Below are 17005 nucleotides of genomic sequence, written 5' to 3'. Positions count from 1 at the left end.
CGCAGAACTCGATCCCACAACCCTAGGATCATGACCTGAGCCAAAATCAAGAGTCAGATGCTCAACCGAATGAGCCACCCAGACATCCCTGGGCAGATAATCCTTTGTTGTGGGATCTGTCCTGTACATTGTAGGTAGGGTGTTAGTACCCCTGGCCCCTACCCAGTTCACAGCAGTAGCATTTCGCTCTTCAGGTGTAACGACCAGAATTGTTTCCAGACGTTGCCAGATGTCCTTTGGGACATTCCTGGTGGAGGCCCACCAAGTCATTGGTTTATGATGGTGATGATGATGCAATCCCTTTCCACCAACACCTGTTCTTGCCGGCAGCTCTGCGTCCTTGGGACTGGCGTCAGTTGCACACTATCTACCAGTCTGTGGAATTTCCCGAGACGCACCAGATGCTGCGTCAGACGTGCCGGGAATTTGCCGAGAAGGAGCTGGTTCCCGTTGCCGCCCAGATGGACAAGGAGCATCGCTTCCCGACAGCCCAGGTGAGAGTTCCAACCTCAGTAGCCCCTGATGGTGGTCTGCCAGCTGCTCCTGGATGTGTGGGGACAGTGACAGCCAGAGGCACCGAGACTCCCAAGCCAGGAACCCTGGGACCCAGAAAATGTTCTGGAGGTTTCCTTCGTTCAGCACGAGGCCTGGATTTAACTTCTGGAATAACAGTAATAATGGTGCGTGGTCGGCGTGCTCACTGTGTGCCAGGCCTTGTGCCTATAGTAAGAGTTAACGCTTGCAGGGTGCTCGGCACGGTTCTGAGGTGTGCCAGCCCATCCGCGTCTCACCGTAGCCCTGTGAGGTGAGGGTACTGGTATCCTACATCCGGTTGTGCGGTTGGTGAACCCAGAGGGACTCAAGGGTTCAATAATGGGCCCCAGATCACGGAGCTCGGGAGTTGCACAGCTAGGCCTGGGACCCAGCTCTTCGCCAGACCCAGAGCTCTCAGTGCGAGTGCTCTTTCCCTTGACGTCGGTGCATCTGTAATTTCACGTTTAAGATGTTCCTGCCGTAGGGGCGCCTGGGTGCCTCAGGAGGTTAAGGGTCCAACTCTTGATTTCAGCTCAGGTCGTGATCTCACGGTTTGTGAGATCAAGCCCCACGTCGGGCTCTGCACTGACAGCAAGGGCCCTGCTTGGGATTCTCTGTCTCCCTCTCTCTGCCCCCCCCCCCGCCCCCCCCCCTCCAGTAAATAAACTTTAAAAAAAAAAGCTGTTCCTGCTGTATTCCCGGGCCTGGCAAGCCATGTGGCACATGGTATAAATATCCAACAGCTATTTGTTCAGTCAATAACTTGTAAAAGAGGAAACCTTTCTGGCCTCTTCTCTTGGCCTGTTTTTTTCACTCTTAAGGAGTTCAGGAGTTTCCATCCATGTCTTCTGGGCTCTGGGGCCACTTTTCCAGCTTAGAAAATACTGTGCTGATCACAGCATATTGGGCACTGTGCTCAGAACCATGGCAGTCCCTGGGGAGCTCCAGGTATAGTAGAACCTGGCATTCTGGGCACTGGCATCAGGGGGATAACTTTTGAGTTGTTGAGTACTTCATGTGCACCTTCTTAGTCTAGTCCTGAGGATGTCCTCACCTGCAAGTCTAATCTCCATTTTGCTTCTAGAATGCTCACAAGGATTAAGTGGGGTAATGCCTGTCAAATTCTGGTGCCTCCTGGCCCTTGGGAAATGGTAGCTATTACTAATACCATTACGTTGAGAAATTTGAGGCAGAGGTAAAGTGATTTTCCAGGGTTACTGATCCGTGGTGCTAGACTTCATATCTCAAGTCTGGCTGGCTCCAAAACCCTTCTCCATCCACACTATCCACGTGGTTGTTCCAGAAGCCCTGCTGGCAGGCAGGGAAGCCCCCTTCTAGTTGGGAATATTCCCGTCAAAGGTCTAAGCTGCTCTTCTGCCCTCTGTACCCACATGCCCTGCTCTCAGTAACCTTATCTGGCAGTTTCCCTTCACCTTTCGGTGCCGTTAATGGAGATGTGAACAAACGCCATCTCTCTGCAGACAGAGGATGGGAGTGAACGGATGACCATTGACAAGCAGGAAGAGCTCAGAGGCGCTCTCCCCAGAGCAGTTATGTGAGTGTGGCTGTGTGCTGGGGCTTTTCCTACCAAAAGACAGTCGGCTTGATTTACTTTTCCTATCCTATTCCTACATTCCCTCAAATTCTTACTAATATTACAGACAGATTTGCTCTGGGCAAGAAAGCTGGCAATAGAAACAGACTTTTTGACGAGCTCCTCTGAACTAATCCTCTGGCTTTATAATCTCCTCCCTGCTTCCTGGTGCTGGGTATTTTTCAAGCTAACCCTCCGGAATAGGGGCGGACACAGGTATGGGGGGAGGAGACCATGGGCGGCAGGCAGCCTCCTTCTCTCTGGCAGGTGGGGGCAGCTCATCAGGATCTGCCGAATGCACGGCCTGGCTCAGAGTCGCGATGGCATCTGTATTTGGGTCTGTGTTGGTCAGGGTGTTTTCGTGTCTGTGATGTCATCAAATTGTCCCGAGTCCTGCTGTTGTTATCCCCTTTTCGTAGATGACAAAGGAGCCGTTGTTTGAATTGCCTGGGGTTGCAGAGCTAGGAAGGAGTTGTGCTAAATCTTCGGATTTTGCCACCACCCCGCTTGTCTTGGTGGCTGATGGGGTTATGGAGGTTAATCAGTACTGGACTCCCTTGGCCACGGATTGAGGAGGCCTGCTGGGTTTTTGCTTCCTCCCTCTCTGTGTTTTGGGGAGTGGGGGGGGGGGGGTGCTCATCTCCCAGTTGGAGCAGGAAGGCCAGGGCTTAAGCGGGCAGAGGGAACAGAGCTCGAGCCACACAGAGGATATGGCAGGTTGTGGAATTCAAGATAATAATCCCACTAGTGTTTCCAGATAAAATAGAGATAGGAACAGGAATAACTATCATTTAGGGGTTACCGTATTCTAGGTGCTTATGCCTTACATCTTCGGCACAACACTCTGGGGGTAGTTAAATTATCTTCAGTTTTTAGATGAAAACGGAAGCCACGGGTTAAGCTGCTTGCTTCCCAGTCACACATACAGAGTCAGTAGGAGTCTATAGACTCCTGAGCCCGGCCTGGCCTATAGTAGATGCTTAGTTAATGATTTCTAATATTTTTTCACCACCGCCCAGAAATGTGGGCTTATGGGGGAAGGGTCAAGGGGAGAAGAATTGGGGGAGGCAGACCAACTATTAGGTGGAAGGCTGGTGCCAATTTCTGGTCACTTGGCTGGTTTGGGAACCTAAGTTCAACTTCATTCTTCCTGGGTCCAAACCAAAAAAAAGAAAAAAGAAGAAAAAAAGGTGTAAATATAAACTTACAATGTTATTTTGTCATAAAGGGAAGCAAGAAATAAAATGGTGTTTCAACTGATTTTGGACTCACCAAACTTTATGTGTAGAAAACTGAGCCCGGGCACCTGGCTGGCTCAGTCAGGAGAGCATGCGACTCTTGATCTCAGGGTCATGAGTTCAAGCCCCCTGATGGGTGTGGAGCATACAAAACAAAACAAAACTGAGCCCCATTTCTTCTTCACTCAGTGACTGTTTATTGAATAACTTTAATAGACCAGGTGCAACACCTCGTCTTTTTCATGCCCTGGCAGGTGATGGTGCTACGCTGACCTGGTTAGCCACATAGAAACCTCTAGGGCCCTACCCCATTTTCTTCTTCCTCATAGCCACTGACTCTTGTTAATTCCACCCTGGAAATGTGTCCTGATTGCCACCTCCCATGTGTCTCAAGCAAACTTCATCGGTCTGTGTTCCGGGAGCATCCCGTTCATAACCCATGATCCTGGTTGTGCTCAGCACATCGCCGGGCGTATGTCTTCCAGCACGGATGTTGCGGGCAGTGAGCTCCTATTTGTGTTTGCACGTCCCTGTGCACACAACACCTTGCTCTCAATGAGTGCTCGACCTTCAGCAGATGGTCGCCCAGCTGTCAGGTAGCCCCGAATGTCCTTGCTGCATCAGCTCAGAGCACCCACGAGCCGACAGCGGACACTAGAGGCGGCGGCCAACGGGGCCTCTTTCCCTCGAATACGCAGCCAATCTCCAACAGGCTGGGAGATTTGATTCTTCTAAGGGGGTTAGTTTGGGCTCTAGTGAGCACACACATACTTAGGATCCATTTGATTTGTAAAAATGTGAGCTCTAGAGGCGACTTGAGGCATTGACTTTATATGAAGTACCTGCTCGGTGTCTCCCAAACCCAAGGCAGGCGGTGCCGAAGGCTCGTTCCGTCGCAACCAGGAAAGGGGTGTTACTCTTTCTCGTGTCTTGGGAGTTTGGAGACCAGTAGGCTTGGCCTTGTCGGGGCTGGTGCCTCTCTTTGGGTTGCAGGTCTGGCTCACAGACACAAGAGACCGAGGGTGGCCATATGAGTAGCTCCGGGAGGTTCCCCTTGGGACGACTCTGAAGCCCAGGCCCCTCTGCTGGTAGCCGGTGGCCATCCGCGCACTTAGATCGGAAACGATTTCTACCACTGGACACGTGTTCTTTATGTTTCTGCTGCTTTCCATCTTGGCCCTGCTTTCTTTCTCTTTCTGATGATACTGCGTGTTCTTTCCACGGCCCCGCTGGTTCTTTCCCTCGATGCCGGCCTCTTTTCCAGGACACACTTGGGTGAGCGCACCTCGTGGCCATTACTGCTTCTGCCTCCGTATTGTTCCTAGAACATTCCTGCCTCTGGCCGTAACCTTTTGCCAGAGTTCTCACAATCTGCTTCAGAATAGAAAGGTTGGAAAGGGCAGCCCCAGGCCCCAGCCATCCCTGATGAAACTGGGGGAACCTGGTTGTGTGCAGGCTCTGGGCCTGGCGTGGGTGAGTGCCTGCCCTCAAGCGTGTTGGGGCTGGAGGTTTTTCAAGCAGACACTGATGGCAGGAGGTGGGGGAGGAGGGGACATGGGTGAGACTCTCAAGAGGAATGACCGGTCAGGGGTGCAGTGATCTCCTACAGTGACAGCTGCCTGGATAGCCAGTGGGAGGCGCTGCGAGGGGAGAGTGCCCGGAACTCTGGCTTCCTTGTAGTGGAGACTTGGCTTGATTCCTTGTGTCCTGGAACCCCACCTGGGATTTGGGTTTCCTTTTTGTTTCCGGGGATGAGGTGGAGTTGTGGGACGTTGGACTAATCCGACCTTCCTTCTGGGCCGAACCCGGAAGGGCTGTGGCATGAGGAGGAGGTTGGGTGGCACTGGTAGGTAGCGTGGGGCAGTTTTGCCGGTAGGCCAGAGAGAGCCTTCCAGCGGGGTGCCCTTCTAGGCTCGCGCATGCGTCCTGGAGGCCTGCGTGTTTCCGGCACCCGGTGGAGTGTGGCCCGGACTCCTAACCCGGCACCACGTTTCTCCCCCTGGCATGGGTGAGTTGGCTACCTTCAAGTGTGGGTCTGATGGTTTCTGTTCGGAGGCCACGCTCGTGCTGGCACAGCGTCCTGTGAGGCCCCACATGGGTTCAGATCAGCGCTGAGTAGGTCACTCTGCCTTGAACCCCCGCCCCCCCCCCCCCCCCCGGGTGCTTCCCACCTGCTGAAGCGATACAGCATCTCCGAGCAGGCCGCTGCCCCCCTCTGACGGCAGGTGTGCGGTCAGCACAGAACATTTGTCTTTTCAGCGGTTCTCGAAATGACACATCCCTGGCGCCTCTGGGTACTTTATCACCGTCTGTTAGTTTCCTCTTGCTGGTGTCCACAGACTAGCGGCTTGAAACGACACCACGTTATTATCTGACAGCTCCTGGAGATCAAAAATCTGATGTGGGACCCGCTGGGCTGAGAGCCGCATGCTGGCCGGGCCGCTTCCTTCTGGCGGCTCCAGAGAAGGGGCCATCTCCGTTCTCCGACCCTCCTGTCTCCCTCTTTCCCTTGTAAGGACCCTGGAGATGACATTGGGGCCCCCTGGGTAATCCAGGGTAACCCCCATCTCACCAGCCTTAATCTCACCTGCAGAGCCTCCCACCCATGTCGCCCCCCTGTGGCTGCAGAGCTTCATTGCAGTTGCGGCTCTGCAGCTCGCTGCCTTTCGGCAGACACTTGTGGTCTTTCCGGAGTGGCGGAGGGGAGTAAGGTCACCCCAGGTGTGGAGTCTTACAGGAGAGTCTCCCCGCGAGCGGTTCAAGGCAGAATCTGGTAAGAGATTCATAGAGGGGTGCACAGATCGTTATGGAAGTGCCCCTCCTCCCATCCATTCTTGTCCAGACGCCAACTTGTCAGCTACTTAATGATAGTAAGTGCCATTTACTGATCAGCTTGTGCCCGGCACTGGGCTCAGCATTTTATATATATTGTCTCAGTCCTCAAACAGGTCTGTGACGAAGATCCTATTTGCAGAGGAAGTGTAACAATTTTATAATCATGGAAATAATATTATAGAAAAGTGAGAAGATATTGTGAACATTCTTATGTTCGCTTCTTTTAAGTTAAAATAACGTAAGAACATGGTTACAAGAATCTAGTGACATAGAGGGGCTCGTGGAAAGCAACGGTGCCCTTCTCCTCCCCCCGCCCCTGCTGCTCCCCACAGTCACTTGGTTTTATTTGCTTCTTTTTTTTTTTTTTTCAACGTTTATTTATTTTTGGGACAGAGAGAGACAGAGCATGAACGGGGGAGGGGCAGAGAGAGAGGGAGACACAGAATCGGAAACAGGCTCCAGGCTCCGAGCCATCAGCCCAGAGCCCGACGCGGGGCTCGAACTCCCGGACCGCGAGATCGTGACCTGGGTGAAGTTGGACGCTTAACCGACTGCGCCACCCAGGTGCCCCTATTTGCTTCTTTTTGAAGCTCGGTAGGTTGTGTGTGGTGTCCGTTGGGCAGAAGGAAAGCAGGCTGAAGGAGGGTAGGCAGTTCGTCCCAGGTCAGAGGGGCAGAGCTGGGTGATGTGCTGAGCTGGTTATGGCCCTGGGGTCACGGCCCGGGGTGCCGTCCAGCTGCACTGCCTCTGGGCTCTGGCCCCGAGCAGGTTGCTTCATGTGTCTGAGCTCTGGAAAGACTCAGATGCAGAGCTGGGCACGCAGTAGTCACTTGATGGTTGACCATTACTAGTATTGTTGTCCTGCATCAGAAATTCCAAACTCTTACCACTTATTCGCTCTTTCACGGGCACTGGGGATAGCACAGTGGGCAGACAGCAGTCTCTGCCGTCATGGTCAGGGAGAAGGATCGTAACCGAAACCAGCAGGGTAATAGGTGTGAACCTGCACCCGCCTAAGCACCGCATTGGAAAGGCGAAGATTCTGGGAGGGCACGCAGTTAGAGGACAGAGACGGCAGCTGGAAGAAGCGAGGCTCGAGCTGAGGTCTGAAAGGAAGGAGGCCGCAACAACTCATTTGCAGATGATCAGAAACAGCATGTGCAAAGACCCTGTGGTGGGGCGGCAGAGTATGTGCGTGGGGCTGAGAAGGTCAGTATGACACTATGCTGCCCTGCTCCTTACCTTGGAGGCCCCTGAAGGCTTCCTGTACCTTCCGCCTGCTCGCTGGCTGTGGCTGCGGCTGCAGACACAGAGGTGAGCCAGTGTGGAGTGTGGGGGCACAACAGCTTCAGTCCACGGTGCTGTCATGCAGACCTCAGCTGAGGCTGGGTCTTCAGTGTCTGGATTCGGGCATCATGGGGTGGGTGGATGGGGCCACATGGCCTGTTTGTGCAGACACCGGCTCAGGAGCTAAGGGGTGCTCGCCCGACAGCCCTTGCCATGACATCCTTCTTTGGGGCCAGGTGAAGAAGATGGGCGAGCTCGGGCTTCTGGCCATGGATGTGCCCGAGGAGCTAAATGGTGCCGGCCTTAATTACCTGGCCTATGCCATTGCCATGGAGGAGATCAGTCGGGGCTGTGCCTCTACAGGAGTCATCATGAGTGTCAACAACGTGAGTTCCCTCTCCTGGGTCCCTGGGACACACAGGTGGAGGGGAGGCTCCCGTGGGCAGGTGGGCACCCTGGCTATGTGTCCAGGCACCCTGGGCACAGCCAGGCCTTGGTGCCCAGCCCCCAACCTCCTCTGGGCTTGGTCCTTTCAGGTAGGGCCCTGGAGAGAACAGGTCTTGGGGTGGGGTCCACAGGCAGGCAGGTGGCCTCTGACTGCCTCCCTGTGCCCACCCCCTCCAGTCCCTCTACTTGGGGCCTCTCCTGAAGTTCGGCTCCAAGGAGCAGAAGCAGCTGTGGATTACCCCTTTTACCGGTGGTGACAAAATTGGCTGCTTTGCACTCAGTGAACCAGGTACCACGGTGGGACAGCAGTCGGCCCCCATCCCCTCACCTCAGGGTCAGAGTGACGGACTTGGGTTGGAGCTGGGTTGTCCCCCAGGGCAGAGGCAGGAGGGGGGCCCGCCAGAGGCGAGGGCACAGGTCTTCCGTGCGGGCCGCCTGGGAGCGACCAAGGAGCACGCAGTCACCTCAGCTGAGCCAGTGAGGGATGCCTGGCTCTGGGGTCCCTTCGGGTTGAAGATGCCCTGCTGTGCCACCCCCCTCCCCTCCTGGACTAGTCTCCGAGGACTCTGGGAGCTGGTGCGACCTGGGAGCTTTCTGTTAGGAGCCAGAACCCTGATTCTTTGGAGGCCAGGTGGCAGGGGCCTCGTGCTCACAAGTCGGGGGTGGGTGGAACCCGGGTCCCCTGCTTGCTGGTGGCAGCGCCCTTTGCGGGGTGGAGGCGGTGGATTCTGAGTCTGTGCGTGGGGCAGGGAATGGCAGCGACGCAGGAGCCGCCTCCACCACCGCCCGAGCGGAGGGCAACTCGTGGGTCCTGAACGGCACCAAGGCCTGGATCACCAACGCGTGGGAGGCCTCCGCCACCGTGGTCTTTGCCAGCACAGACAGATCCTTGCACAACAAGGTGGGGACCCCAGGGGGGAGGGTCGATGAGACCTCCGGGATGGAGACCTTTCGCAGTTTCTTCACCCGAATCCCCTCGGCTCCGTGGAGCTGTTCTGCTCTTGGCCACCTTGGGGCTGCCCCTTCCCCTCTCTGGCCGGTGGTTGGCCTGAGGCTGGAGTCTGCACCGTCCCCAGGGAGGCCAGCAGAGGGTGTCCCGGCCTGAGGTCTGAGGGAGGGAAGGGGCTGCTCGGTGTCTGGTGGGGGATCAAGGGGTGTGGCCTGGGCCAGCCCCTGAGAACCTCGATGGGTATGCCTCGCAGGGCATCAGTGCCTTCTTGGTTCCCATGCCGACGCCTGGGCTCACGCTGGGCAAGAAGGAAGACAAGCTGGGCATCCGGGCCTCATCCACGGCCAACCTCATCTTTGAGGACTGCCACATCCCCAAGGACAACCTGCTGGGGGAGCTGGGGATGGGCTTCAAGATAGCCATGGTGAGCCCGGCAGTGGGGGCAGGGGCTCTGGGGCCCCGCTGGCCAGCCACTGACCGGGGCCTTCCCCACAGCAAACCCTGGACATGGGGCGCATTGGCATTGCCGCCCAGGCCCTGGGCATCGCCCAGGCCGCCCTCGATTGTGCTGTGAACTATGCCGAGAATCGCAAGGCCTTCGGGGCCCCCCTCACCAAGCTCCAGAGCATCCAGGTAAACGAGTGGAGCCTAGCCTGGATGCCGGAGGGAGGGCAGCCCGGCCTTTCCTCTCCGGCTCCGAGGTGAGCTTTTACCTGCTTGCAGGCTCTCCCTCCTCCTCCCTCCTGTCCTGGGAGGGAGGGGTGGGGGGGTGGGGCGGCCACTGACTGAGGCGGGGCTGGGTTCTTGCAGTTCAAGCTGGCGGACATGGCCCTGGCCCTGGAGAGTGCCCGGCTGCTGACCTGGCGTGCTGCCATGTTGAAGGATAACAAGAAGCCTTTTACCAAGGTGCCTGTGGCAAGGGGGTCCCTGGGCATGGCCCAGAGCTTTGGTGTGCCGAGGGAGAAGTCCGAGTGGGGCCCCGCTTCCTTGGGCCTCGTAGGCTTACTGCTTCGAGGGGAGGCTCCCCAGGCCCGGCCTTGCTGAAGGGCCATGAGCTGGGGGCTCCTCCCCAAAGTAGTTTCTGACCCCACCGTCCCCTGTGCTTAGGAAGCAGCAATGGCCAAGCTGGCTGCGTCGGAGGCTGCAACTGCCATCAGCCACCAGGTGAGTGTCCTGGGTGCATGAAGAGGTGCCTGGGTGTGAGGTCCCCAACACTGAGTAGGTGAAAGTGGGCCGGTTACCCCTCCCTCGCTGGTCCCTTACTGTGGCCGATCCCGCCCCTGACAGGGCCTTTTCCCTCCCGATCCCCTGCTTTCCCCTGCAGGCCATCCAGATCCTGGGTGGCATGGGCTACGTGACAGAGATGCCGGCCGAACGGCACTACCGCGACGCGCGCATCACTGAGATTTATGAAGGCACCAGTGAGATCCAGAGGCTGGTGATCGCTGGGCACCTGCTCAAGAGCTACCGGAGCTGAGCCCCACTCAGGTGCCAGGCTGACCCGAGGACCGAGGGGAAGGGGGCGGGAGCCATGAGGCCTTAGCCCTGGCTCCCATCAGGGATGCTGGGGGGGGGCGGGTGGTGGACAGGCGGAGGGCGTGCCTGCCCTCTGCTGTGGACTCACCTGTTGCCCTCACTCTGCCCGCCCCAGACCAGACTGCCTGGGGGTTAAGTCTGGGAGAAAGGAAATGTGAGGGGCGGTGGCCAGCATCGGAGGACACCCATCTTCAGCTCGGTTTTTTGGCTCTGCTTCCTTTTAACGACCGTGCCTTGTTTTCTTCATCTGAGTGGACCTGGCCTCCTGGCGGCTGAGTTACCACCATGGGGCCCCCATTTCCTTTCTCAGGTGGGCCAGGCTCTTGGCAGTGTCTGCTCCTCTCCCTGACGTCAGGAGTCAGGGGGAGGAGTCGGCTGGGGGCCAGAATGACCGGGCCTCATTGTAGCACAAGTTGTGTTCTCCTCGGGGTTCCCAGGGACGTCTCGGGAAGGCTGTGTGGCTGGGTGACTGTGGAGGACCTGGCGCCCCATAACCCTGTACTTTGTGTGGGAAGGGCTCCGAATCACTCTTCGGGACAATTGAGCGTGGAAACTAATAAAGAATACCTGTGCTCTGGTCCTCACGTCCTTGTCTGGGTGCTGCTGGGGAGATGGCCCGCTGGTGGCTTCTGTTGCCCCGTGTGAGTATGAGTGTGTGTTTGCGTGTGTAAGGCTGACTGCAGGGGCGGCCGTCTGCACGGGAGAGCTCCGGGACCAGGCAGGGTTGACTCAGTTAAGGAGGATGCAGGGCTGGGGCTGGGGTGAGGGGCTAGGACCGTGGCTGCCAGGTAGGGAGGGCGGGTCAGGGCCTCTGGGCCCATACTTGGGCCCAGCCCCCGAGCAGGAGGAAGGAGGGTGCCTGATGGGTGGGGAGGGGACCAGGGACTGGGCAAAGCTCAACAGGCCTGCAAACCTGGCTGTGGAAGGGGGGGCCTCGGCAGCGTCCTTTGCTCAGGGTGGCCGTGCTGGAGCTGCTGGTGACGGGCCTGGTGTCCCCAGCTTTGAACGACTGCCGCCCAACGTGATGAGGCAGTGGCAAGAAAAACGGAACAGAGACAGATTTCAGAGGAGCCGGGGTCGGCCCTCCCCGTGAGGCCTCTGGAGGGAACTGGAGGCGGAGCCGTGACCCATCTGGAGCCCCCATCGCGCGGGCGCCGACCGGCCGGGACCCTCTTGGTGGCGGAAGCTGCCGGGAGCCTGTGGCCCTATCCCCGGGCCCTTCCTTTGCTCCCACACGAGGGGCTGGCTGGGTGCGCCGCCCACTGCGGGTCCTGGAGGTCAGGTCAGCTCTGCGTGGCGGAGGGGCGCGCAAGCGCTGTGGGGCCGGGCCGCAGGTGTGCGGGCGTCCTGCTACCGAGCCGCACCTGTGGCCGCATGCGTCTTCCCCGCACGCTCTCTAGGTCAGGCTGTGGCCCCGGGCGGGCAGGCGGCAGGCGGACGGTGGACATCTGGGTGATCTGCGCCCCTTCCTGCTCCAGGTGAGCGCCCAGGGGCTTGGGTCCTAGCTCACACCCTCTTTGGGGCTCCCAGATCTGCCCCTGTCGCCGCCCTAGGCTCAGGTGCGAGCCTCAGGTCGGGGGTGCGGGTGGGATTCGGGGCTTCTCCCTGGCAGCGGCCAAGTTAGACCTACCCCAACCGAAGCAGATGAAGGTCTGTCACTCCCGAGACACCGACCCCACGAACAGCTGGGAAGGGGTGTTCCTATGGCTCCCTGACCCCTTCAGCCAGATGGCACTGGCTCCTGGCCCAGCTGAAGGATGAGGGAACGGGCAGGTGGTTCATGTTGTCTGGGCCATTATTCTAGGTAGGGTGGGGGGTGGGGGGTGAGGGAGTTTAATGATGTTGAGGCCCAAAGGGGAACAGAGGGAGCCCAAACTGAGCCTTAGCCCCGGGCAGGGGTAGTCCAGCTGGAACCCAGCTCTCCTCAGGACTCCGGCCCCTCCTGGTTTGGCTTTAGGCCCACCTGCCCCACCTGCTCCAAAGTGTGTGGGTCTTGAAGGGCCGACGGGCCTCGGGCTGGAGCTGCAGACACTGCTACCGAGTCAAAGGGCTGCACGCCAGGGGATGGGCCTGTTTCCAAGTTCCAGGTGGGTATCTGCTTCTCAGAACCGTCTGGGCCTTTCTGGGAAGACGGTGGGAAGAGCCTCACAGCGTCAGGAAGGGCCGGGAGCTGAGCCAGGGTCCAGGCTGCCCTCTAGTCCTTAAAGGGGCTGGTGGGGGTGGCAGGGGGTGGGGCAGTCAGCTCGCCAACCCTTGGCTTTGACAAGGAGCGGGCCTCCTCTGGTAGATGAAGCCAGCTCACGAGTAAGTGCTGAACTCCACCCCTGCGTCTGTTTGGACCTGAACTGTTGGAGGAGGTCTCGGACATCACGTCCCTTTGTGCCCAGCATGTATTTCCTGAGAACGAGGACATTTGCTGATGCACCTACAGGATGGTTACCGAAGGGGCAGCGTAACGGTGGTCAACTGTCATACAGAGACCCGGGTCACAATCTATCTGTTGTCCCATTGTCTTTCTCATTTGTTTTCAAGGTCCAGGGTCACTTGCCGCATTGAGAGGTCTCTTGTCTCCTTCACTCCAGGACAGTTTCTCAGATGGTGTTTGTTTCTCGTGACATTGGCATGTTTGAAGTGTCCAGGCTGGTCATTTTGTAGACTGCCCCTGGGTCTAGATTAGTCTGATCATTTCAGGACTGTCTTCATGCTGTGGATTTTTGGCAGTGAGAATGTGGTGAAGCTATTTTATTGCTGACTTCTGTTGTTGGTAGGTTACCTTCTTCTGAATTAATCTGAGGTTTATCAATGATTTCAGTCTTTCTTTTTTTTAATGTTTCTTTTTGAGAGAGAGAGAGAGAGAGAGAGAGAGAGCGAGCGCGTGCGTGTGAGTGGGGGAGGGGCAGAGAGAGAGGGAGACACAGAATCCGAAGCAGGCTCCAGGCTCTGAGCTGCCAGCACAGAGCCTGACGCGGGACTCGAACTCAATGAACTGTGAGATCATGCCCTGAGCTGAAGTCGGACGCTCAGCCGACCGAGCCACCCAGGCGCCCCCTAGCTTCCCTTTGTAAATCTTGATACCGTGTTTTCATGATTCCATTGTTCTGAGTCCCACTGCGCATGCGTTGTCCTTTGACTTACCAGTTATTGAGAAGAGTATTATTTTATTAACATGGGATTTTCCTTGGTATTTTTTGTTACTGATTTTTTTATACACTTGTGGTGAAATACATGTAATGTAAAACTTACCGTTTTTCCTCAAGGTAAATTCAGTGGTATTTAGCACATGTACAGTGTGCAACCATCAACACCATCTCGTTCCAGAACACTTTTGTCAGCCGAAAGGGAAATTCCGCACCCATCGGTATTAATCTTCACCTCAATTGCGATTGTGGTCTCAGAACATTTCCTGATTATTTAAATTCTTTGAAATTTGTTGAGATTTACTTCATGGTTCCTAAGTCACCTTTACGTAAAAACCAAATCGTGTTTAAGAGATTCTTTTTCCCACTTTGATACGTCGACTGTAGTTCGTTTATTTCGATTCCTGCCTGGTGTCTCATTGTATAAATATACTTAGGAAGTTCCGAGTTTTGCACTGTCATAAACCGGTGCAGAGAACATTCTGGAATGTGTCTCCTTGTTCGTGTGTGACAGCTTCTGAGTAGAAGCGGTCTTTGCTGGACTTTGGACTGTTTCTTCAGCTTTCCCAGATGTTGCCACATTGCCTTCCACAGCAGTTGAATTAGAACGCAGCCTTCTAATAGGGCAGGAGCATGTCTACCCCTTGGTGCCATCAACTTTATACTGTTTCTTCACTCTGATTGTGATTTTAACTCGCATCTCCTTGGTTATTACTGCACAGCTTTTTCACATGTTTATCGACTCTTGTGGTTTCTGCTGTGAATGGCCATTCCTGTCTTTCGTCCACTTCTTCCCTTACTGATTTGTAATTGTCTTGTGGGTTATATTTTGGATGCTAATCATCCGTCAGCTGTCTAGTTGCAAAAAGGCTCATACAGCGTGTGGCTTCCACTTTTTAAAATGGTTTCACATTTTCATGTTCACTCTTTAAAAAGTTGTTTTAGAACTAAGTTTTGTTTTCTGCGAACATTTCAAATACGTATTTTGTGGTAAAATGACCATCCCTTCTCAGCGATAGTTCCGGTGCATCATTCCAGACCTTTCCCTGCGCATCTGTGAACATCTCATTTATGTGTCCCTGCCCCCACAAGACGCATACTCCATGCATTATTTAGCTTTATTCACTTTACATTTTTTTCACGTCAGTACATTAAAAAATTTTTTTTTAAATTACATTTTAATTTTATTTTTGAGAGACAGAGCGTGAGGGGGGGAGGGGCAGAGAGAGAGGGAGACACAGAATCGGAAGCAGGCTCCAGGCTCCGAGCGGTCAGCCCAGAGCCCGACGCGGGGCTCGAACTCACGGACCGCGAGATCGTGACCTGAGTCGAAGTCGGATGTTCAACCAACCCACGGAGCCACCCAGGCGCTCCCATCTGTTGTAATTATTTTATATTTTGACTGATTTCTGCCATTTTATATTTTCCCTTCTCCATTTTATTTTGCTTTTCATTTTTCTCCCTCTCTGCCTTTGATTGCACGCACTGAATTTTATTTGTTAGAGTCATGCATTCTAATTGTATTCTTCTGCTGGTTGAGGTAACTTAGGCCAGTAGTGAGACTTAATTTTTCCTATCAATTTATCTAACTTCCATCTACATCTTTTTCCTCAGGTAAGGAATTTTAGCATTTTCCCATCTGGTCTCCTTACTCTTCTGTGCCCCCCTCCGCCCCTCCCCCACCAGCCGCATTCACTTCCAATGTATTGGTTCAGGGTTGTTTGAGATTTCTCCTCCCCTCCCGTTTCCTCCCTCCCCGTCACTGTGAACTACCAAGGTGTTTTGTCACCCTTATTTCCCCAGTGTCTCCACATTCTGCTGCATTTATTAATATTCTTGCTGAAGGACTTTATCCAAGGTTGATTCATTGAGGTCCATAGAGGTCCATACAGAAAATGTTCTGAGAGCAGATCTCTGTCTTCTCGCTTCTGCTGTCACTCTTGAAGAGTCTGACCCTATCTTTTTTCTTTTCTGTTGTAAATTATCTGCTCTTTATCTCTTTGATCTCCAGAAGGCTTTCCATTTTTTTCCCATTGTTTTTCTCCTTATCTTTGAGGTTCTTAAGTTTTATCATAATGTGCTTGGTGGTGGGGTTTTTATCATTTGGCTTCTATAGCACTCAATGAGTCTTTGTCTTTATTTGTCTTTATTTATTATTTTTTAACATTTATTTCCTTTTGAGAGAGAGGCAGAGCAGAGTGGAGGAGAGGGGCAGAGAGAAAGAGAGAGAGAGAATCCCAAGCAGGCTCTGCACTGTCAGCTCAGAGCCCAATGTGGGGCTCGAACCCAGGAGCCATGAGACCATGACCTGAGCCAAAGTCAGATGCTTAACTGACGGAGCCACCCAGGTGCCCCTGCCTATATCTGTCTAATTTTGTAACATTCTTGGACATAACATCATGATTGAGTAGCTATGTATTCTGTGATCTCTAGGGCCTTGGGGTATGATGGAACAGATTATCAGATGTTAGAATACTTACCGTTAACATTAAGGCTTATGCTGTGCATCTGGTATCTGTTTTGGGGTCCTGAGCTGTAGTTACCACGGCTAGTCACGTAGCAGGGATGTGTCTTGGTGGGCATCTCATAAGAGTTCTGGATTCTGAGGCTTGAGCGGCTGCCCCGGGGCAGAGACGTCTCACATCTCTGTGGTTCACAGAGGGCCCCTGGAAGACCGTGCCCAAAGACACAGCCAGTGGGATGTTGAGGAACGGCGGTTGCCTCTCCCGTCGGTCACAACCACCTCCTGTTACCTCCTAGCCGGACCTGGCTTTCCCTGGAGGCTGCCACAGTGGGGAGGTGGCACCTGGGAGGGGCCTGGCTGTGTTCGGCCGGGCTCAGTGTCGGCATCGGGACCCCTCGGCCTCTAGGTGCCCTTGGCTGAGAACTCATGCTTTCACAGGCCACAGAGTGACTGCAGGCCAGGGAAGGAGCGGGACCCCTGAAAACCTTCCGTCCCCCTGCCATCCTCCCTGCCGCACCCCATTCCCCTGCGGCTCTGTGGATGCTGTTGTGATTACAGTTGGCGTATTGAAGGGGTTTTATATTAAGTATGTTTGGTCTAAAAATAAAAAGCACTTCATCTAAAAAGAAAATCTGTGCAGCCCTTGTAGAGGGTCTGCTCTTGACCTCTCTGGACGTCACCAGTGTGTATCTTTTTCCTGCTGCTTCTGTATTGTATCCTTTGCTTAATAAGCCTTAGCTGTGCTGTAACTTGATCTCAGATCGTCCACATCTTTCTAGTGAATCACCAAGAGTAGAGGATGGTCATTGGACCCCTGACCTATCTGCTGCATAGCCCCTGACTCTGCTCTGGGCTGCTGTTGATCCCTCTGCGTTTGCTGTCAACCACCCTCTGTCCCTGGAATTTCACTTGAGTTCCTTAACGCTGTATGCTCTCCTTTAACCTCTGTAGAGCATTCAGGGTTTGGCTAAGGAGGGGACCAGC

The 17005-nt window shown here is 54.9% G+C and overlaps 1 protein-coding gene across 1 annotated transcript; it reads left to right on the top strand.

The window, feature by feature from the left end:
• Window positions 1-203: 203 nt before the first annotated feature.
• ACADS (acyl-CoA dehydrogenase short chain) lies at window positions 204-11000 on the top strand (the record flags this gene model as incomplete). The annotated part of the gene is made up of 9 exons (XM_040443463.1): window positions 204-494; window positions 7725-7874; window positions 8113-8224; window positions 8685-8836; window positions 9138-9308; window positions 9380-9517; window positions 9695-9790; window positions 9992-10048; window positions 10209-11000. Coding segments are annotated over 9 exons (1320 nt in total), but the record flags the coding sequence as incomplete, so codon positions are not given.
• Between the last annotated feature and the right edge of the window lie 6005 nt (window positions 11001-17005).

The sequence above is a fragment of the Herpailurus yagouaroundi genome, unplaced genomic scaffold (assembly GCF_014898765.1).
Source record: "Herpailurus yagouaroundi ecotype Mexico unplaced genomic scaffold, PumYag 191, whole genome shotgun sequence".
Classification (NCBI taxonomy): domain Eukaryota; kingdom Metazoa; phylum Chordata; class Mammalia; order Carnivora; family Felidae; genus Herpailurus; species Herpailurus yagouaroundi.
Note: the sequence above shows the minus strand (reverse complement) of the source record. Positions and strands in the feature narration are given on the sequence as shown.